Source organism: Camelina sativa, chromosome 14 (genome assembly GCF_000633955.1).
Source record: "Camelina sativa cultivar DH55 chromosome 14, Cs, whole genome shotgun sequence".
Lineage (NCBI taxonomy): Eukaryota > Viridiplantae > Streptophyta > Magnoliopsida > Brassicales > Brassicaceae > Camelina > Camelina sativa.
In genome coordinates, this window is record NC_025698.1 from 11815548 (window position 1) to 11836550 (window position 21003).

Genomic DNA, 21003 nt, shown 5'->3' on the forward strand with positions numbered 1-21003 from the left:
TTTTTTTTTTTTTTTTTTCCATCTTACCGTTGGCTTAGTGTAAAAAAAAAACCCTAAAATTGTTTCAATCTTTGCGATCTAAACCCATTTCTTGAATTTCTCATCTGAATCAGAAAGTCTCAATCTTGAATCCTCGTGGGGAAAAAAAAAATGGCGGCTTTAGCACCAGGGATCCTTCAAAAGCTAATCGACGGTATGAAAACCGGAGTTAAACCGACCGGAGAACACAGAAGCTCGTTACTACAAGTCACAGATATCGTCCCCGTCGATCTTGACGAGAAGAATCTATTACCCAAACAAGGCTTCTTCATTAAAGTCTCTGATTCTTCTCATTCGATCTACGTTAGCCTGCCTTCGGATCAAGACGACGTGGTTCTAAGCAACAAGATGCAGTTGGGTCAGTTTATATACGTTGATCGGCTCGATCCAGGGACACCTGTTCCGGTTATCAAAGGCGCTAGGCCGATTCCTGGACGGCATCCTCTGCTTGGTACACCTGAGCCGTTGATGAGTACGAGAGGAAAAGGTGAGAGAGAGTCTGGTACGAGACCGAGGAGAGGTTCTTGGGGTCAGAACGGTGACGTTTCGTCTCCGTTTGTGTTAAAGCCTGCGCCTTTGGATTTTGATCAGTGTACGCCGGCGAAACATAGGCTTGGTAATGGGAGATTCACGGCGGCGTCTCCTGTTGTTATGACTAGAGGGAGATCACCTGGTGGAGTTAGGTGCTCTTATGGTGGAGGGGTTTTGTCGAAAATGTCAGAGAGTCCTGCTGCGATGATGAGGAAGAGCTGTGTTGTTCCGCCGACTTCGAAGTTTCCGAGAAGCAGAAGTGTTTGCGATAGAGGGATGTTGGCCAAGAACTCTGTTTCCTCTGTTCTTGTTACTCCTTTTAAATCCTCTGTAGGTACATTTTGCTCTGTGTGTTTTTCTTTATTGGCTTTAAGCGTTAAGGGTTTTTGTGGAGAGGGTTTAACAATGGCTTAAATCTTGATTTTGCAGGCAAAGAAAAGCGATTCACCACCTCCGAGTATGCGTACTAGGAGAGCAACAGCAGCTGCTATAGTGGAAGATGAAAGAGATGCTCCAAAATCTACCTCGAAGATGGTTTCTCCAAAGTATAAGTTGGAAAAACCAGAGAAGGGTTTGAGTCTACCAGGAAGACTTGGCACACTGAGCAAGGTTTGCATCAAATTTGAATGTTACAGTCTTTTAAGAATGGTTTGGTGATAATACTAAGAGATGTCTTTGTATATGTGAACAGGAAGCTATACAGCAGCGAGAGACGGCTCAGAAGATAGCTCTTCAAGCATTGAGAGAAGCTACAACCACAGAAACAGTCGTTCGTCATCTCAAGTATACATCTGAATTTTAAGTCGTTTTCATTGTATGATTATTATGTGTGTTTTGAGTCTGAAATGTGATGTTGTGAATCTTTTTTTGGGACACAACAGGACATTTGCAAATCTGAACAAATCAGCAAAAGCTGATTGTCCAGCTGCGTGCTTTGACAAGTTCTTGGAGTTTCACAGCCAGATATCTGAAACCATGAACGAAATAGCGTCGATTGAAGCAGCTGCTTCATCTGCTACTACTACTACTGAGAACAAATCTGAGAATGCATCGTCAGTGATACTACACGAAATCCATCATAACTCTAATGATCATGAGAAAACCACAGCAAAGAGAAGAATTCTCTTGAAGCAGCAGCAAAGTCACAAGCAACTGAGATCAAACGATGAGAACAAGAACCCTGCAGCTCCTTCTTCTTCTTCCGGGTTAGTAAACACGGCGAGGTTGATTAAAGAGATAGAAAAAGAAGCTGCAAACTGGTTCATGGAGTTTATAGAAAAGGCTTTGGAGAAAGGGATGAAGAAGTGTAAAGGCTCAGGTGATGCAGATGTCAAGAAGGTTCCGCAGTCTCTGATTCTCAAAGTTGTAAACTGGGTGGAAGCAGAACAGTCTGCTGATAACACGAGACGACCAGTTCATCCAAAAGCATCACATATCACTAGAAAGCTCAGGATCAAACTGAAGAATCCTTGAAACCATATGCAGAGTTTTATGTTGTTCCCACTTCTACTCCTACTGTGAAAAAATGCTTTCAGTTTCCACTGCTTACTTATAGAGAGATTCATGGATTCTATTGTCATATACACATCAATGAAACTAATAAAGAGTATGTTTTTCTCAATCACACATTTCCATGTAGTTTTATTTGCATAATTTGTTGAAGATAAATTACTCTCAAAATGTTGAAAACCTAGAGGCAGTACAATTCCAGGTTTCCCAAAGCAAAAGTGCAAATCAATAATGAACCAACATTGAGAAATAAGCATAAGTTCAGCTAATAAGGACGAGGTACTTGGTTAGGGTTTAGAGCCAGGCCGGATTCTTAAGGGCAGTGACAACAGCCTTGACTTGCAAGTAGTTGCTAAGACTGTAAAGACCCTTCTCTCTTCCAATGCCACTCATCTTGTATCCTCCAAATGGAATTGTGGCATCAAGTACATCAAAACAGTTAATCCAAACGGTTCCAACCCTGAGGGCTCGCATCAGTCGGTTTGCTGTGTCCAGATTCTGTGTAAACACTCCTGAAGCTAAACCATACCTCGAGTTGTTTGCCCTTGCAATCACCTCATCAAGATCCCTAAGAAACATTAAAAAGCCATCAGTAAAGTAAAGTCTAAATCAGAAAACGTTTGGTTTAGCATTAGGTTCTTACTTGAACTTCAGTATGGTTTGAACTGGCCCGAATATCTCGTCTGTAGCTATGAGCATGTCATCCTGCCAAGTTTAATACGGTCCATATAATTAGCAAGAAACTGTGATGACAGTTGAGTTTTGTTTTAAGGGGTAATCTTCTGTTTACTTACTTTCACGTCTGAGAAGACGGTTGGTTGAATGTAGTAACCCTTGGAACCAAGCCGGTCACCTCCAGTTTGTAATGTGGCTCCAGCCTCAACTCCATATTTAATGTACTTTAGGATCTTCTTGAATTGCTCTGAGTCAACCTGTTATTTTGTTTTTTCCAAAACAAGTTTAGGAATTTTGAAAATGATGTTCTGTTTTTCCACCACGAACGTTGTTACGGTTTCTAAATGTTGTTCTGTGTACCTGAGGACCTTGCTCAATGCCTGAATTGAAGGGATCTCCAACAGCGCGATTGGCTGCACGAGCTTTAGCTTTCTCTACAAACTCATCGTACACGCGTTCATGTACAAATGTACGCGAGCCAGCACAGCAGCATTGTCCCTACAATTTAAGCAGAACAGGTTATACTTTATCAAAAAGTGATGGATTCCTAAGACTTTTAAATCCATGGAAACCATATAACTCATACATTGAGGTGTTTCAAGTGATGTTACCTGGTTAAAGAACAAAGCGAAATGTGCAAGCTCAACGGCCTGATCCACATCAGCATCTTCACATACAATGAATGGTGACTTTCCTCCTAGCTCAAGTGTCACTGCCTTAAGGTTGCTTTTTGAAGCCAACTCAAGAATGATCTTCCCGACGTCAGTAGACCCGGTGAAAGCAACCTGTAGTGTGCATACAAAATGTTACTAAACTGCCTGGTGTGTGTTTTTATGCTTGCAGAAACTGTTTCAAGAAACTAGGAAATGGTGGGATAAGAAGAATCTTTCAAGGTTTGTCTTTTAGACCTTATCTACGTCCATGTGACTAGCTATGGCTGCACCAGCTGTAGCACCAAATCCAGAAACTATATTCACAACTCCTTCAGGAAGTCCAGCCTGTCATTAGGCAAAACATAACATATGTTAAATGAAGCAGATACAATCTCACCGAAGTAAAACAATTGCTTGAATGAAAGCCTGAAGCCTATAAGTTGTCAAGTAGACAGATGGAAGCAAACACAAAGAGCACATTGTTACCTCATGAAGTAGTCTTCCAACAAGAAGAGCAGATAAAGGAGTTTGCTCAGCCGTCTTGAGAACAATGGTGTTTCCACAAGCTAAAGCTGGTCCAAGTTTCCAAGAAAGCATGAGAAGAGGGAAGTTCCATGGGATGATTTGTCCAGCGACACCTATAGGCTCATGCAAGGTCTGCACATGGTGTGGACCATCTGCTGGAACTGTCATTCCATGAATCTTGTCTGCCCAACCTGAGAACCTCATTGAAAGAGAAAGATCATGAGTAAAAAATCTTAAAGGTACACAAATAAACTGCATCAGTGGTGTCACTCACCAGCATAGTATCGGAACACCCTAGCAAGCATTGGCACTTCAATCTGAGCAGCTTGTTCAAAAGGTTTCCCATTATCCCAAGTCTCAAGAGCAGCGATCTCATCATTATGTTTCTCGATCAAGTCAGCGAACCGAAACAGTATCCTTGACCTCTCCTGAAGAAATCAATCAACCAAAGCTGAGAGAGCATTTCAAAAACACCAAATACAAACACAAATACCAAGAAGAAGTTTATTTACATAAGCTGTCATTCTAGGCCATGGTCCTTCATCAAAAGCCTTGCGTGCAGCTGCAACCGCACGGTTCACGTCTTCTGCATCACCTTCAGCCACCTGAGCAATCACTTCACCATTTCTTGGATCCAGAGTAGGAAAAGTTTTCCCTAAACAAGAAAAAGTCTCAATATTTTTTACAAGCTTTAAGATAGTGACAAAGAGGTTAAAAAAAAAAGACATTTTCTAACCAGAGGCTGCATCAACGAATCTTCCATTGATTAAGAGCTGAGTGTGTTCAACTTTCACAGGTGGAGTAATAGTGTTTTCAAGAGCAGCAGCGAAATTACTGTATCTCTGTACTCCTCTGTTCATACCTGATGAAGAAACCAAAACAAAACAAAACAAAGAATTAATCGATTTCGATCCGACGGAGACCACGATCATTAAATCCATCAAGAAGTAACCAAAGAACAACATACAATGAGCGATCTGCTAAATAACAAAGTTGATACAGAATCCAAAAAAACTTGGAGATCATCATCAGATCGAAGAGAGAAAAATGTAAAAAATCAATAAAGTAAGATTACGATCTCGATCGTTGTATTGAGCATCACATTATGAACAGAGCCACAGAGTCCGCGATCGGAGCTAAGAAGAGATCATTTTTACAAAAGTGGATCGTATCAGATATCTTTATACCTCTAAGAGATAACAGAGAAGGCGAGGAGGACATGAAGGAGCGAGCGAGCAACGAAGAAACTTTTCTTGACGCCATGGCTAATTACTTTTGTTTCTTCTTCTCTACGGTGTAATGTTCTTCTACTCGATGATGTTCGCTCTTGTATTTTTTTTGGTGAGCTCTTTTTGTAGGCTACACGCGGAGTAATGATTTCACATTTAACAAACATAGAAATAAATCAATTTAAGATAGATATCACTGCATTTTTCCACGTGTGTACGGGGATATGTCGACGCGATTGTCAAAATCATATGCTAAAATATTTTTCTATTTCTACACTAAAAAGTATATAGATACCATTTTAATATATATTATTCAAACTATGTAAAAGAAGTGTGTTACTACTTCTCCCAATATTTTTGAAGGGATGATGGATGGATTTGAGTGGTTCACCTACCACACTTTCAAAAAACAGGTGATTATATTTTAGTTATATCGTTAATATCATCATAAGGGTGGGTGGTCCACAATGTCTGTTGGCAAACTAAAGATTAAGAAGATAACTTTGAGAATTTTGTGAGATTACGTTTCTAATCTCGCTAGTATATTATTTTATCTGTTTGAGTTATTCATAATCATTCTTATACGACTCACTTAGTCCAATTTAACGAATAGTTTAAGAATACAACATGCATGTAATCAATATAGGCGGGGGGAGCGTTGGACCCGGTATTACAGAGCTTCGAACAACTTTAAGCTTTATCTTTTACTACATACTTCGTCAATATGTAGGTATAAAAATAACACTTGGTAATTAATAGGAAACCCAGTTTTTTAAGTAGAAATGGGCCGACAAACAAAAAACCAAAATAAAGTAGAAATGATACTTGGTCAATATTTTCAGGTATGAACAATATCTTTAACTTGGTAACTACACATATTTTGTTGGACAGTTCTATCTTAAAGTTGGCTAATACTAAAGGGGTGTATTGAATTGGATATTTTAGAAGATTTTAGGGTATTCTTAAAATTCCTGTTATTTAATTAGTAATTCTTAAAAATCTTTTAAAATTTAGTGTTATTGAATTTGAAATTTATAGGAATCATTTAAAATCATTCACAATCACTTGTTATTGAATCAATAATTTATAAATCTCACTTAAAATCTACTGTTATTCAAAATATCACAACTTAAAAAAAAGAAAGATTTTAAGTGATTCTAGAAGACTTTTTAAAACATTTTTAGTTGAAAAATATGAGTGATAAAATCACACCCTCAAAGGTGAGACTTTAAAGGATTTCAAACAAAAAAATAAAAAAAGGAGTAAGAAACCAATTGCATAATTTTTCTCCATGTCTTCAACTTACATTCGTTGTCTCTCTCTCTCGTCGTCTCTCACGTCCGACTGTGGGATATGAAAACACCGATCGACATCTATGTGGAGATCGAGAGATTGTCCAAGGAAGGGGAAACGATCTCGGCCAAGACAGGGCAAACGCTCGCCGGACAAGAAGGCGCAAACCAGGCGGCGTATCCTACTTACTTCGTTGGTCGTTTGGGTGAGGATGTGTATGGGAAGCTTATTGCCGAGGCGTTGGTGTTCCTGGGTTCATCTGAATTACGTGACATCTGTGAATGATGGGCCAACGGGACACGTCGTGGTCATGATGCTAGTGGTAACAATGTAGAGGAATGGATCGTCGATCAGATGCATACCGTAAATTACTTTCTCCCTTAATCGTAAAGTGTTGTTGGTATCACTTAATTCTTTTCTAGCTCAGTTCAAGAGTTGGTGTTTGTAGATAAGACCTGTAGTGGAAACTGGCTATGAGAATTTTCTACTTGTGCGGCTGTTATGGAGACGAAGATACCTTCTATTCGAAAGTCTATATTGAGTGAATCAGAACATTCTTCATTGAACTTAGCTTGGTTTAAGAGATTATATTTGTATTGTAGATGATGCATTGCACTTGTTTATTAAGGTTGTAGAGGGATTGACTGTTGCTGGGCAAAGATTAAGCCTGTAATTATGGAAGCTTGGGATGAAGATAAAGATGCTTTGATCGATTTGTTTGGAAAAGTTAGAGACGATTGGATTAACGAGGACTTGACAACTTGGATCGGTGCCAATAGGTATATCTTCAACATCAAACAACATCAAAGACTACTAGGAAAAACAAGTTTGAGACCGATATTGTACAAACAGTTAAGTCAAGGTTCCAAATTTTCTTGCACATTTAGCTTTGATATATAGCGTATACTATACATGCAGATTCTATCCATGAGTTTCAGATGCACTCAAATTTGCCAGCTCAAAGATTTACATTGTTACCACAAAACAGGTGCAGTAGTAATGATTCCATTCCAATTCATAACTGTCTCGTCTGTCGCTATCATAAGTATGCGTCAGTACACTAGATATATTGGTTGATCATATGTTTAGACTAGAACATTTAGCTTGTTCACTTTTCTCTTCAAGACTTTAAAATCGTTCCCGTGACGTTGAAACAGAAAAAAAGAACAAGAGAACAAATTACATATAATAACGATGCTTTCCTTATATTTTATTTAAATATCCTAAAATCATCCAAAATCCAATTATAAAATCTCAGCAAATCACAAATCATTTTTCTTAATCTCTAACAAATAACCATAAATCTCCTAAAATACACTCAAATCTCTCAAAATTCTAAAATATTAAAATTCCACCAAATCTTCTAAAATATCAAGTTCAATACACATAAGCCTATGTGTGATAGAATTGTTATTTAAACATATAAAAATGCTGATACACATAAAACATTGATCATCATAATTCTGCATGAAAATTGTCACAAATGCTTGTAAATATTGTTTTTTTTTTGTTAAAGTTCTTGTAAATCATTTGTACAGTTTCAGATGTGTTAAAAGTTTACTTTCATAGTCCACTAGATACGTACGATTTTTTTTTGCTTTTACAGAGAAAAACATTTTAAAGTTATCATGTGGCTATATAAGTTTACTTTTTTTTTGCGTTCTCCCTCAAACCCTAGATCTACAGCGTCGCCGCCGTCTATTTCCGTTTGCCTCTCTGCCGCTCTAGGCTTTCGCAGGCGGTGTGAGAGGGCTCTGCTTTCTTCTTTTGCTTTGTCGTTCCAGTCGTAGCAGTAGGTGACCCGCTCTCTGAGTCGGACCAATGAAATCGGGGGCCCTACACAAATTAAGAAAAAGTTGCACTTTTTTTTGGTAATATGACAAGTTTTCTAGGTAAAATGACATTATACTTTCATAATATCAAAACCTACAAAGTAAAAATATATCATTTAATAAAAAATCTTGTATTAAAAACATATTACTATAAAATCTTTAAAAAAAAACTAACAAAAACTTCAATTTTTTTAAAAAAGATAACCATTTTTACCTTTTCCATTAAAGATTTTCATCAAATTTCATATTTATCATTCATATATAACACCAAAAAAAAAAAAAGTGGGGCCCCTTCAAAGTGGGGGCCCATTGAAATGTTTCAAAAACATGTGCTCAAGTCCGGCTATGCCGTGCTAAGGAGCAGTCCAACTGTTGCGTCGTGACAGTGTGGCGGATGACGAGATCTCGGCTCGCCTTCCTCTCCGGAGACTGGTGGTGGTTCGAAGCTGCCCCGGGCGCCCTTCCTTGCAGTTTCGGGGAGTCGGATCTGAGGTTTGGATCGCGACCTTCCTTCTGTTTCCTCTACCCTTCCGCCGGAGATGCTAGCTGATCGGAAGTTTATGGTCGAGTCGTGTCTTAGAGTCTACCGGTTGTTGGGGAGGCTTCAGGGTGTGTCGGTGGCCGAGATTTGTGGACACCCACAAAGCCGACGTTTTCTTGAGAGCTTCCTCAATTTCTGGTGTCATTCCGGCTAAGAAGCGAGACAACAAGGCAGCTGCGATGTGGCCAATCCGGATATGCACCATGAGGTGATGATATGCTAATATGTGCTTCAATCCCTTATCTTGAGACGACTAGCATTCTGGTTTTTTGTGTGATTAGTTTGGAAAGCTTTAGCTCTTGCTGGTTGTGTGTTCGTGTCTCTTGGTCGGGTCAGTCGGATGTATTGTCCGTTTTAGGTTTAGGACCGGAACATTGAAAGCCGGGAATTCCAAGTTTTTCTGATGATGCGCCTTTGGGTGTTGATGCTATTGGGACAAGTTCTACACGCTAATCATGAGGTTCTCATAGCTTGGATTTACTTTGCTCTTCAGTATTGGATTTGGTCTTCTCTGTGTTAGTATTTGTTTTCGTGTCATTGGGTCAATTTAGGTGGTTTAAGAGATGAATTCACTCTGAGTTGTGGTGTGTTATCTATCTCGTTGTGGTTAAAAAATGCAATATTTCTCGGTTAGATAGTGTTGGATCCACCTAATGATTTAGGGTGATACTAGATCGATCCATTGCAATTGGTCCAAGTCTTTAGAGGGGAATATTATATACGATTGTATAATTTTGGTTAATGAAAAGTTCATCTTGAAAAAAAAAAAAAGTTTACTTTTTGTATATAGATTGTGTCATCAACTTTTTTCTCCTCTGCGATATTTGCCTTATGTTTTCGTATAAGGTTCGGCCTCAAATAGAACCTTATATACAATGGACCATCCAATTGAATTGCCTAACAAGGTCTATAGGAACAAACGTATGAAATTGAAAACAGCATGATTCATGTTCGGTTCTACCATATTTCATGTGGTAGCTAATTTTTTAATTCTAGACAGCTAGTGCTGATCCAAAACTCCTCATACACACACCACAATTTCGATCGACAAAATAGAGTTTAACATAACAAATACTAATGTTTTAGTCTGTCTCTAATCCTTCATTCTAGTAATATATTTTTCTACAAAAGTAATGTATTTTTCCTCTTTGTTATTGGCCACAGAAATGTCAGAAAATGTATTTGTTTAGATACAAAACAAAAAAAGTTTATATGTTTCCTTGTATTGGGCCTAATAAAAATTGGGCTAAGCCTCGTGATCCAATTCTCTTATGGGCAGTATACGCTGTGGTATACTGATGCATTCGTCGTCTTTTATACACCAACTTGTTCCCAAATGGCAAATACTCTTCAACTCTATATGGATACATTCATACATATCTTCAAGTAGTAGAGCCAGACTTTTGGTAGTGCCATATGGTTAAAGAGATAGTATGTTTCGGACCTTCGGTGTACTGAATATGTTGCACGTGAGGTCGGTAGCGCGTAGAGTAGACGTTCCTCTGAGAGCGAGCATCAGAGAGAGAAAGAGACGAATAAAGGAAAAAAACAGGACATAAAAAGCCAAAAAAGCTAAAAAGAAACGTTATATTCGAGGCAAAATAAAAAGTTTGTACTATTATCATCACACAATAATTTCCCAATTTTGCATACGTTGAAAAATAAAAATAAAACAATTAATAAAAACAAATGAAAAAAATGATATTTACACTTCTACACCCTCCTCTTGCTTATAATATCTTCAGCTTCACTTCACATCATAATCACCACCTCACAAAAACCCTAATCCCTCTCTCTCTCTCTCTCTCTCGGCGTTTCTTTGGGAGTCTTAGCAGAACTACACCAGCCATGGATGCTAAAGAATCCTCCGCCACCGATTTGAAGAGACCCAGAGAAGAGGAGGCGGCCGATAATGGCTCCGCCGCCGTCGCTTCCATGGAGACGGAGAACGGAGATCAGACAAAGGAGCCTGCTTGTTTCTCCACTGTGATTCCTGGGTGGTTCTCTGAAATGAGTCCCATGTGGCCAGGTATAAGGGAAACACAAAATTCTTGGTTTTTTCCATAAAGGCTTGAGCTTTTTGTTTTGTTTTTTTTTAACACTCTGTTTTTTTTTTTTTTTTTGTTTTTACAATTGCAGGTGAGGCACACTCTTTGAAGGTTGAGAAAGTTTTGTTTCAGGGCAAATCTGATTACCAGGATGTGATTGTTTTCCAGGTTAACCAAAAACAATCAATTTCTCTGTTTTTTTTTTTTTTTATATCTGTGATTTACCCCTTATAGAACTTTCATTTTGATTGTGAGCTTTTTGAATTTTTCTTAGTCTGCAACATATGGAAAAGTTTTGGTTTTGGATGGAGTAATCCAACTTACTGAAAGAGATGAATGTGCCTATCAAGAAATGATCACTCATCTTCCTTTGTGCTCTATCCCTAATCCTAAGAAGGTATAGTTCAATCCTTTTAGCAACCTTTATTACGGTTTGGGTGGTGTGTGTATAGTTTGGGTAATCAAAAGTCTATTGCTTTGGAATGTAATGAAAGGTCTTTTATTTTTAAGTCGACATGTTTCTTCTCCGGTAAAGTAGGATGATGGAATCATTACTTATGGAGAAAAATAGAGCAACCAATGTTCCTTTTATCAGATGTGAATATAGAAACTAATTGAGCTGGCCTAAATGATTATACACTACAGGGTGGTGATAGGAGTGTCCACTAGATAAAAAGTAGATTGGATGATCAATATTTGTTTGCTTTTTAGATGTTACAAACTTTGATGGCCTCCTTATAAAAAAAGGTGCATTGTCCCACGTTCTCATCTGGCAAAGTTTGAGAACTCGAGTAACTTTATTGTGTAATCATAATATGATAGAATTTTTTATAATTGGCTTAATTGATTATAGTCTAGATTGTTATTGGGGTTTGTTTGAGGAAAAAAGGTAGATAATCAAAGCTTCTTACATCCAAAATTGGTTGGCTCCTAGAATTGGTTATCTAAGTATTTTGGGTTATGGTTAGGGGAGCACTTAATAATGCTGTTTTTTTTGCTTTTAGCCAGTAAAGCTATAAGCCAGAGTGTATCTGATCAATATCTTTCTAGTTTTTCTATAGGTCTTGGTCATTGGAGGAGGAGATGGAGGTGTCCTGCGGGAAGTTGCACGTCATCCTTCTGTTGAGCACATTGACATGTGTGAAATTGATAAAATGGTGGTCGACGTGAGTGGTCACCTTTCCTGTATCTCTATTTCTATAAATGCCATTTATTTGAAAAACATGTATAATAGTTTAATTTGTTTCCATCTACTGGTAATTTTCAGGTGTCTAAGCAATTTTTCCCTGATGTAGCAATTGGATATGAGGATCCTCGCGTGAACCTCGTCATTGGCGATGGTACTATACTGCTGCGCTTTATCTCTCTTTCTGAAACATTACATAGTTATATTGAACACATTTTGCCATTTGTAAATCAAAATCATTATTCAAACTGGTTGATTGGTTAAACATTGTAGGTGTTGCTTTCTTGAAGAATGCTGCGGAAGGATCATATGATGCTGTTATTGTTGACTCATCAGATCCAATCGGTAACTACTACCATTCACATGCTATCATCAATCATATTAACCCTTGCTGTTATTTTGAACAAAAGCTAAAGAAGCAGTCTTTAACTATGATCACGCTTCCTGATGTATGTCAGGTCCTGCAAAGGAGCTCTTTGAGAAACCGTTTTTCCAATCTGTGGCTAGAGCTCTTCGTCCTGGTGGAGTTGTATGTACTCAGGCTGAAAGCTTGTGGCTTCACATGGACATCATCGAAGACATTGTTTCCAACTGCCGTGAGATCTTCAAGGGTTCTGTGAACTATGCTTGGACCAGCGTTCCAACATACCCTAGGCATGTTTAATGACCTTTAACATTCAATCTCTTAACATTTTTCGTGGTTATAACTCAACCTGAATGTGTATCATTTCATGCTTATTTCTGCAGTGGGGTTATTGGATTTATGCTCTGTTCAACGGAAGGACCTGAAGTTGACTTCAAGCACCCACTGAACCCAATTGACGAGAGCTCCAGCAAGTCAAATGGACCCTTGAAGTTTTACAATGCCGAGGTAAGAAAAACAATCTCTCGGTGTACATGTTCATGCGGTCTAGACACTCAACCCTTAGCTTATGCTCTCAATTCTTTGGGTTTCAGATTCATTCAGCTGCATTCTGCTTGCCTTCTTTCGCCAGGAAGGTAATCGAGTCAAAAGCCAATTGAAAAGGGAAAGGAAACTAATCTTGAGGATCGTTGAATTTATCAAAATAAAAGCTTTTTACTTTTTTTAGAATGTTATGTGTTTCACGCATGTTTCTGTAACACACCGCAAGAGCTGCAAAAGTGACTATGTCTTCTTTTAGCATAGTAGCAAAATCCAATTTACAACATGTTTTCTTGCTTTTGCCGTCATGAAGCTTAAGAAGTTATCAGCCTTTTTACCATTTATTTAAAAGTGCAAAGGTGATTTAAACTAAGCCAAACTCACTCAAGTACCAAGAGGTTTAGCTTGCTCTACATCACGCTTCTTCCTCAAAACCCTAGTTTTACAATCATGGTAACAGGCAAGACAAGTCACCCATTTAAGCACATTCCCGACACAAATCAAACCCACATAGAGACCAGTATAGAACACTCCATTTCCACTCGAACTCTCACTGCACTTGGAGTACAAACATGGCATCCTCATTACAAGAGCGAAGACCAAGAACAACAACATCAACCAGAGGTCACGCTTCTCATGCCCTCTTCTATACCAAGCTGAAAGAGACAGAGCGTCACTTCCATAGATGCCTTGACCATCTTCGTCGTCTTCTAAAACCGACACAACCAAACCCATGTTCCACCCGGCGCTCCACTTGCTGAACTTTGCAGTCAGAATTATTAAGAAAGTACATTGAAACAGAAGAGTCAGAACCACCACCACATCGAACAGTCCCGTACGTTGGTAGTGGAATCGTTGGTAGTGGAATCTTTCGTATTCCCGTGAGAGATAAGTAACGTATAAGTAGTTGGTTGAACCAGAGAGAAACTGAAGAAAGAAGAACAAGAAAAAGAATACGAAAACAGAGGTTGACCAAAGGAGGACATAGAGAGATGTGATCAGACAACCTCCTACTCTGTTCTGACATATTTTGAAAGATCTGCGTACCAAATGAAGTATCCCCAACGGTTCTTCCTCGGACGTGTAAACAATCGAAGATGCTGCAACGATCGTGGTGGTGGTAAGAAGGTCGAGAAAGGTGTAGGGAAAGAAATAGAGCAGAGAAGTCTGGATCAGCCAAGGAATCAGATCATTGTTTTTTTTTGATATGATAATTAGATCATTCTCCGGCAAGCCTTCCCCTAGAGTGAGTAGTTTGAAGAGGAACTGGGAAGCGTAACCGACGGTGGTTTGGAGAGAGAGCTCGAAGAAGATCAAGAAACAAAACAGCGGGAGAGAACAGAGGCAGAGGAAGAGGAAGATATTGATGTTACACAAGAGTAGCTTCGTAGCTTGTTTTAGTAGTTCGATGACACTTAGCTTCTCCTCGCTATTCGTCTCCATTTGATTATCTCTTTATCACAATTGGAAGAAGAAGAAGAAGGCTTAACCACATATATATGTCTCTTCGAATTAAATTAATGGTCGGCGTCCTTATTGACGTTGACTTGTTAACTTCTTCTTTAAGTCAGCGTATGTAATGTTTGACTAGTAGTGGTAGGGTTTTACTTACTATATATAAAGCTTTTAAGTGTCTTATCAGATGGAAATTTCTGATTTTATTCCAAGAAATTTGTTTGCAGCACTATTAGACTTCATTTTGTTATTAGCTTAGATGAAAGTGAGCAAAAACATGATTGATATTAAGATTTTGGTCACAAAACAAGTTCTCTATGTAGCAACAAAAGCCTTAGCTTTTGATCCCAATCTCCACATCACCCTTTTTCCTCAGAACCCTCGTGTTACAATCATGATAACAAACAACACAAGACACCCATTTAACCACATTCCCGATACAAATCAAACCCACATAGAGACCAGTGTACAACACTCCGTTCCCATTAAGACTCTCACTGCATTTGAAGTATATACATGGCATCCTCGTCAGGAAAGCGCAGGCAAAGAACAATAGCATCATCCATAGGTCACGCTTCTCTTGTCCTCTTACGTACCAAGCTGAAAGTGACAGAGCATTACTTCCGTAGATGCCTTTACCATCTTCATCCTCCTCTAAGACCGAAACAACCATACTAATGTTCCATCCTGCGCTCCACTTGCAGAACTTTGTAGCCAGAACTATGAAGACAGTTCCGTGAATCAGAATAACCACCACATCGAACAACACTGCCAAGAGGCCCATTGCCAAGACCACTGATTCTTTAAGGAATATTTGGTGCTCGATTGTGAGAGAAACAATCATTAAGTAGACGGTTGAACCAGATAAAAAACCAAACACAACAGAGGTTGACAAGAGAAGGACATAGAGAGATGTGATCAGACAACCTCCTACTCTGTTCTGACATATTTTGACAGATCTCCGTACCAAATAAAGCAGTCCCAGTGGTTCTTCCTTGGACGTGTAAATAGTCGAAGATGCTGCAACGATTGCGGTGGTGGTAAAGAGGTCAAGAAAGGTGTATGGGAAGAAGTAGAGCAGAGATGTCTGAATCAACCATGGAATAAGATCATTCTCCGACAAGTTCTCCTCAGAAGTGACTAGCTTATAAAGGTATCGAGAAGCGAGTGAGACAGTGGTTTGGAGGGAGAGCTCGAAGAAGATCAAGAAACAAAACAGTGGGAGAGAGCAGAGGAAGAGGAAGAGAGCGAGATTGATGTTACCAAAGAGTAGCTTCGCAGTTTGTTCTAGTAGTTCGATGACACTTCGCTTCTCTTCACTCTTTGTCTCCATTTTTGATCTCTTTCTCACAATAGAAGAAGGGAAGTCACAGATCTGTATGTGTAGCAGAACATGTAATTTGCTAATAGTAATTTAATGGTGGTCCTTCATTGACGTTGGCTTCTTGACTTCGTCTACAAGTCATCGTATGTAATGTTTGACTAGTAGAGTGTTTCAGTAGATTAGCTTCAAAGTCTTATCAGATGGCGACTTCTTGTTTGGTCCACAAGTCCACTTTAACCGAAGACTTTTCAATTTAGAAGTTTTTACACTTCCCTTTGTAATAAAGTTATGTGAAAATGAGCAATAATATTGATCTAAGTATTGGAGATCAATGTGGCAGCCCAACTATGAAACATATTTTCTAGTTTGGTTTTATTTTGATCTATTATGTCAGTGGAGAGATAAGAAAACTTTACATAATATAAGATCTATCACTAAACCGTAAAAGACTTGGCGAAGCCATAAACCAGATAGGTTACACAACAATACATGAAAATGGAATATGAACTGTCTATGCTTAAATGGAGCAACTATAAGCTTACTACTACATATAAGGAAAGCAAATGTAATCTGACCAAAAGAAGAGGGCAACACAATTGGTCATGTAGAATTTGTTCAAGATTTGAGTTGGTTTGATATCGGATGATTTGTCTATGCAACAAGAGCCTTAGCTTTTGATCCAATCTCCACATCACCTTTTTTCTCCAAAACCCTAGTTCTACAATCTTCATAAAACAATACACAAGCCACCCATTTGATCATATTCCCAACACATATCAAACCCACATAGAAACTCGTGTACAACACTCTTATTCCCTTCGAACTCTCAGTGCATTTGAAGCAAAAACATGGCATCCTCATCGCAATAGTGAAGACCAAGAACACCAGCATCACTCGGAGACCACGATTCTCATGTCCTCTTCCATAGTAAGTAGACAGAGTCAGGGCATCGGGTCCATAGATGCCTTGACCATCTTCTCCTTCTTCTAACACCGAAACAATCAAACCCATGTTCCATCCTGAGCTCCACTTGCTGAACTTCGCCAACAAAACTAGAAAGATAGCACAGTGAAACACAGCCATAACCGCATCAAACAACATCCTTACCAGATTGTCGAAACTGCTGTTATAGCTTCTGTAATAGTGTCCACCACCTTCATCAAGGTCGATATAATGGTATGAGTAGTCGCCCACTCCGATCAGAGAAAGGATGTAGAAATAGTTCGTTGCTACAAAGAAGAAACCAAAGAAAACAGGGGTTGACAAGAGAAGGACGTATAGGGAGGTGATCAAACAACCTTCAATCCTGTTTCGACATAACTCTGCGGTTCTCCGAACCAAATGACCGAACCTTAGCCGTTCCTCCCCGGACGTGTGCACAATCCAAGATGCGGAGATTATTGTGCTGGTGGTGAGGAGGTCTAGAAGGCTGTACGGGAACAAGTAGAGTAGAAACGTCTGGATAAGCAATGGAATCAGATTCTCCGACAAGGCATCTTGACGAACGTAGTAGTAATCCCAGTTATGGAGTTGTCCAACGAGGTATTGAGAAGCGAGCGAGATAGTGGTTTGGAGAGAGAGCTCGAAGAAGATCAAGAAACAAAAGAGTGGGAGAGTACCAAGGAAGAGGAAGAGAACGAGATTGATGTTACCGCATAAAAGCTTTGTTGCTCGTTTGAGTACATTGATGTAATCTAGATCCTCCTCCATCTTCATCTCCTTTTGCAGTTCTCCTCTCATCACTAAAAATAAATGGATATCACAGATCTACCGTTTGTTTATTCACATAACTGTATGTAGCTGTTCTTTGTTGACGTTGACTTTGACTTATGACTTGGTTCATATAGTCCACCCACAAATTTGATTTCACTTCCATGTAAAGTTAGATGCCAGCAAGCCTTTGAACCAAATTGCCTCAAATCCCAATTTAGAAAAGCATTCACATGAAAGGATGTTGCGGCCAAAAAGGGGCAGATTAAAAGAAAATGCAAGATTTCATTAGTATGGAGAAGAAAAGCGTAAGTGGAAAACAAAATCATGATCACAAAAGACAAGCTAACACCTTTTCACAAGCAATACAAAGAGCATCAACAAAACGGTTAACTGCAAGTGTGCGATCCACCAACAGATGTGTGACAAAGATGACAGAAAACTAATACGATAAAAAAAAAATGAGCAGAGAAGCCGAGTAGGTGATAGAGCAGCTGAGAGCGAGGAAGGGGAAGGGGCGGGGTGAAGAAACAGCTTCGTCTTTCTCATTAGAAGCTTGGTTGCAGATTTGGGTAAGAGTGGTGAGTAAAGAATAGAGCAATCAAATGTCACCCAATGAAACAAGCAAATCTAGTTGATGATGGTCGAGTTGATGATGCAGATTCATGAGTCATGACAAAGCTAAGTTGTGGGGAGAGTAAGATGCAGCGCAGCTGCCAATAGACCCAAGTATCATCATACCTCACAAAGGAAAGAGTGAAAACAGTTGAGCCTTTTAGATATGTGATGTCACACATTATATAAAACGGAAAATGCATTCGACAAGAAAAAAAAACACATCCATGGATTTGAAAACGACCTCAAGTGTAAGGGCTCAAGCACGCTGAGTGAAGACAGCAAGGCTTTCAACGCTAGTGCGTGTTAAAGAGAATAAGTCAAGACTGCTGTTGGAAAACAGCTTGAAGGAGAATTCACCAAATCCAATCGTCTAATAAAACACGAACACACCATGACATGTCCATGCCCAGCAACCAATCCTAGAAGAACTAATAGTCTAGTAGCATAGCAGATATATAGATCTATCCTAAAGGGCAGCGCCACTCATAGCAGATACAGCATTAGGAGAATAGCTTCTTTCTCTTCAGAGTCCAGTTTCACACCCTGCAAGAATCGCAAAAAATATATATATACCTTATATCAAAATACTTCAAATGTTACTCAGATTTAGATAGAGAATGTAGAAGTTGAATCATGCAGATTGAAGAAATTGTAAACCTACTATCAAGAAGAAGAGAAAAGAACTTTTACCCATTGGCATATGGTGAACGTCGACCATAGGGTGAGTCTCGGCGGCGAGGAGAATCACGGCGTGTACCACGATAAGGAGGTGATCTGCTGTAGCTCCTCCCTCGGCGAGGTGGAGTAACACTGCGACGCCTTGGTGGAGATCTTCTTCCACGTGGGCTTAGACTCCTGAACAAAATCAATTCCCAGGAACAAAAATGTATGTCACAAGTGATTATATAATAAAAAAAGGTACCATTAACATTAACAACTCAGCCCCTATCAGGCCCTATATCTAATTACAAAATCCAATAAATGCTATTTCAATGGAAATGTTAACACTTAACGCAGCTATTTTAAAACACAGGACACAAACTATACAACTACCAGCCTCATCTTTGTTCATACATGAAAATCAAACTCCTACCACAATGAACCAAATGACATAATAATCTCATCCAAATTTTATAGCTATATGACTTAAAGCAGCTACATGAGAACGTTTCAGATGGACTCACCTACGTGCATACCCATAATCAGGACTCCTACGACGACGAGGACTAGGGCTTCTACGCCTACCAGAGCCTCGACCACGGCGACACTCCCTTGCAAAATGTCCAAGTTCACCACACTCATAGCACTTGGAGTCCTCAATCCCACCACGACGACCGCCACCACCAGCTCCACGACCTCCTTTATCTTTGTGAGAAAGCTCCACACGCCAACCATTCTTTCCTGAAAGTATCAATTTGCAGACACACGTTTTACATGACAATGCAAGGCAACAAGATGAAATAAGGGTAATAATTGATCACATCAGAAAGAACACTAACTGTCCAATGCCCTGATCGCATCAGAAGCATCCCTTTCGTCGTCGAACTCGAGGAAAGCGTAGCCTGGAGGCCTACGAGCTACCCAAACACTGCGATTTTTAAAGAATAAAAGAGTCAAAATTTCGAATGGCAAAGAAACAAAATTGACTAAAGAGATAACAATTACTTGCAAAGAACACCAAAGACCCTGAATTCATCTTCGAGTTCCCTTTCGGTGATCCGTGGATCCAAATTCCCGACATAAACCCTCGTCATGTCGCGAAATCAGCCAAAATCTGGACGAACCTAAGAGGAAAAAAAAAAAAAAGTTGACAGTTTCAGCAACTTGCTGCGACGGTTTAGTATCAAGAATAACGAAATCTCGTGACTTGAAGATGAAATCATCGAGATTGTGAATCGAATTTGGGGAAAATACAACAGTAACAGTGAGTAGTGAACACGAAACCTGAGGTCTTGAGGAAAGAAGAAGCGGAGATGGCTTTAGGGTTCAGTTCAGACTACTACGGTGAGGAATGAGAGAGCACGGAGATGTTGAGGGTTAAAGAGGTTAGTAAATTATTTAATTAACTGGAAGAGGAAAAATAAAAATTTACTTTTTACTTCTTCTTTTTTTTTGTTGTTGCTAAATTTACTTATTACTGTTTTGTTTTTTTTTTCAACACCAATTACATCATATTTTTTTTATCTATGTATTAACTATTTTTTCTCACATTTTTAAAGAAAACTATACTAGAATTTTTTTTGGCAAAGCAGAAAGAAACTAAAAAAAATTATTCACCAAAAAAAAAAAAAAAAAAAAAAAANAGCAATTCTTGCTAGTCATATATTTGTGGATATTGTTGTATTGTTTACCATCAGTTTTTTTTTTTTGAATTTAAAGTTTTATCGATCCCATGATTTTATCAATTAAAATTACTGTTACTGTAGTCAAGTTCGAATCAACATTGCGGGGAATGGGATTAAATTAACTTGATGTGATTTAGGTCCGGAAAGATCTATGGGTCTAACAAGTATCAATTGCTTTTGGTGTAGATCTTAAACTATATAGATCAATATACCCAATTGGCCCATATGAGTTAGTTTTTTTGGTTCCCTTAATTATAATTTCATTCTTCGTTTAGAGACTTGGACTCTCTTCTTCTTCACTTTTTATAGCACTATCTAAGATATAAATGATGCTATTCAATTGTAAAAGTCTTATACAAGATGTCATTATCTCGTTGGTCAGATTTGTATCGGCGTAAATGGAATAGTACTAGTTACGATAAAAAAAAAGCATCATCCAATTCAATCCATCCACCCCCGAAAGACACTTATCCATTCGGGAAACATTCTGAACCATGATAAGTCACTCTAGGTCCCACGTACACCAGGGCCTCTAAGACTGTGCCTGTTGACGTGTCTAATTTTCATTCGCCTACTTTTACAAAAA

The 21003-nt window shown here is 38.9% G+C and overlaps 7 protein-coding genes across 8 annotated transcripts; 2 read left to right on the forward strand and 5 right to left on the reverse strand.

Annotated features, from left to right (window-relative positions):
• LOC104741079 lies at positions 15 to 2068 on the forward strand. The gene is made up of 4 exons (XM_010461853.1): positions 15 to 900; positions 1000 to 1179; positions 1262 to 1353; positions 1452 to 2068. Exons 1-4 carry the CDS (start codon positions 151 to 153, stop codon positions 2041 to 2043), a joined length of 1614 nt encoding a protein of 537 aa, XP_010460155.1. The 5' UTR covers positions 15 to 150; the 3' UTR covers positions 2044 to 2068.
• On the reverse strand, positions 2162 to 5320 carry LOC104741078 (aldehyde dehydrogenase family 2 member B7, mitochondrial). The gene is made up of 11 exons (XM_010461852.1): positions 5120 to 5320; positions 4669 to 4794; positions 4445 to 4587; positions 4207 to 4360; positions 3894 to 4123; positions 3663 to 3752; positions 3366 to 3539; positions 3115 to 3252; positions 2874 to 3011; positions 2723 to 2784; positions 2162 to 2647 (listed from the first exon to the last, which is right to left on the reverse strand). The coding sequence occupies exons 1-11, from the start codon at positions 5193 to 5195 to the stop codon at positions 2374 to 2376; spliced, it is 1605 nt and encodes a 534-aa protein (XP_010460154.1). The 5' UTR covers positions 5196 to 5320; the 3' UTR covers positions 2162 to 2373.
• LOC104741081 (spermidine synthase 1) lies at positions 10511 to 13253 on the forward strand. The gene is made up of 9 exons (XM_010461856.2): positions 10511 to 10856; positions 10967 to 11043; positions 11150 to 11272; positions 11937 to 12041; positions 12143 to 12215; positions 12335 to 12406; positions 12520 to 12715; positions 12809 to 12932; positions 13019 to 13253. The coding sequence occupies exons 1-9, from the start codon at positions 10517 to 10519 to the stop codon at positions 13082 to 13084; spliced, it is 1176 nt and encodes a 391-aa protein (XP_010460158.2). The 5' UTR covers positions 10511 to 10516; the 3' UTR covers positions 13085 to 13253.
• Positions 13204 to 14468, reverse strand: LOC104741080. The gene has a single exon (XM_010461854.2). It carries the CDS (start codon positions 14406 to 14408, stop codon positions 13350 to 13352), a length of 1059 nt encoding a protein of 352 aa, XP_010460156.1. The 5' UTR covers positions 14409 to 14468; the 3' UTR covers positions 13204 to 13349.
• Positions 14546 to 15976, reverse strand: LOC104741082. The gene has a single exon (XM_010461857.2). The coding sequence runs from the start codon at positions 15751 to 15753 to the stop codon at positions 14755 to 14757; it is 999 nt and encodes a 332-aa protein (XP_010460159.1). The 5' UTR covers positions 15754 to 15976; the 3' UTR covers positions 14546 to 14754.
• LOC104741083 lies at positions 16139 to 17507 on the reverse strand. Its single transcript, XM_010461858.2, has one exon. The coding sequence runs from the start codon at positions 17482 to 17484 to the stop codon at positions 16396 to 16398; it is 1089 nt and encodes a 362-aa protein (XP_010460160.1). The 5' UTR covers positions 17485 to 17507; the 3' UTR covers positions 16139 to 16395.
• Positions 17783 to 20109, reverse strand: LOC104741084 (serine/arginine-rich splicing factor RSZ21). 2 transcript variants are annotated; one of them, XM_010461859.1, is made up of 6 exons: positions 20017 to 20109; positions 19738 to 19856; positions 19572 to 19660; positions 19257 to 19473; positions 18763 to 18927; positions 17783 to 18615 (listed from the first exon to the last, which is right to left on the reverse strand). In XM_010461859.1, the coding sequence occupies exons 2-6, from the start codon at positions 19824 to 19826 to the stop codon at positions 18609 to 18611; spliced, it is 567 nt and encodes a 188-aa protein (XP_010460161.1). In that variant the 5' UTR covers positions 19827 to 19856; positions 20017 to 20109; the 3' UTR covers positions 17783 to 18608. The 2 variants fall into 2 exon arrangements, with proteins under 2 accessions (XP_010460161.1, XP_010460162.1); XM_010461860.1 differs by lacking the exon at positions 17783 to 18615 and having other exon boundaries at positions 18759 to 18927.

What these genes read in the sequence shown, in the direction of transcription:
- LOC104741083 (XM_010461858.2), bottom strand. Translation starts at nt 17,484, where the DNA reads ATGAGAGGAGAACTGCAAAAGGAGATGAAGATGGAGGAGGATCTAGAT.
- LOC104741081 (XM_010461856.2), top strand. Translation starts at nt 10,517, where the DNA reads ATGAAAAAAATGATATTTACACTTCTACACCCTCCTCTTGCTTATAAT. An exon ending in AATGAGTCCCATGTGGCCAG is followed by an intron (nt 10,857 to 10,966) that starts GTATAAGGGAAA and finishes TTACAATTGCAG; the next exon opens with GTGAGGCACACTCTTTGAAG. An exon ending in CTATCCCTAATCCTAAGAAG is followed by an intron (nt 11,273 to 11,936) that starts GTATAGTTCAAT and finishes GTTTTTCTATAG; the next exon opens with GTCTTGGTCATTGGAGGAGG.
- LOC104741084 (XM_010461859.1), bottom strand. Translation starts at nt 19,826, where the DNA reads ATGACGAGGGTTTATGTCGGGAATTTGGATCCACGGATCACCGAAAGG. An exon ending in GTCTTTGGTGTTCTTTGCAA is followed by an intron (nt 19,661 to 19,737) that starts GTAATTGTTATC and finishes TAAAAATCGCAG; the next exon opens with TGTTTGGGTAGCTCGTAGGC. An exon ending in TGCGATCAGGGCATTGGACA is followed by an intron (nt 19,474 to 19,571) that starts GTTAGTGTTCTT and finishes TGATACTTTCAG; the next exon opens with GAAAGAATGGTTGGCGTGTG.
- LOC104741080 (XM_010461854.2), bottom strand. Translation starts at nt 14,408, where the DNA reads ATGGAGACGAATAGCGAGGAGAAGCTAAGTGTCATCGAACTACTAAAA.
- LOC104741079 (XM_010461853.1), top strand. Translation starts at nt 151, where the DNA reads ATGGCGGCTTTAGCACCAGGGATCCTTCAAAAGCTAATCGACGGTATG. An exon ending in TTACTCCTTTTAAATCCTCT is followed by an intron (nt 901 to 999) that starts GTAGGTACATTT and finishes TTGATTTTGCAG; the next exon opens with GCAAAGAAAAGCGATTCACC. An exon ending in GACTTGGCACACTGAGCAAG is followed by an intron (nt 1,180 to 1,261) that starts GTTTGCATCAAA and finishes ATATGTGAACAG; the next exon opens with GAAGCTATACAGCAGCGAGA.
- LOC104741078 (XM_010461852.1), bottom strand. Translation starts at nt 5,195, where the DNA reads ATGGCGTCAAGAAAAGTTTCTTCGTTGCTCGCTCGCTCCTTCATGTCC. An exon ending in TTCTCTGTTATCTCTTAGAG is followed by an intron (nt 4,795 to 5,119) that starts GTATAAAGATAT and finishes TTTCTTCATCAG; the next exon opens with GTATGAACAGAGGAGTACAG. An exon ending in GCATTGAGCAAGGTCCTCAG is followed by an intron (nt 3,012 to 3,114) that starts GTACACAGAACA and finishes ACAAAATAACAG; the next exon opens with GTTGACTCAGAGCAATTCAA.
- LOC104741082 (XM_010461857.2), bottom strand. Translation starts at nt 15,753, where the DNA reads ATGGAGACAAAGAGTGAAGAGAAGCGAAGTGTCATCGAACTACTAGAA.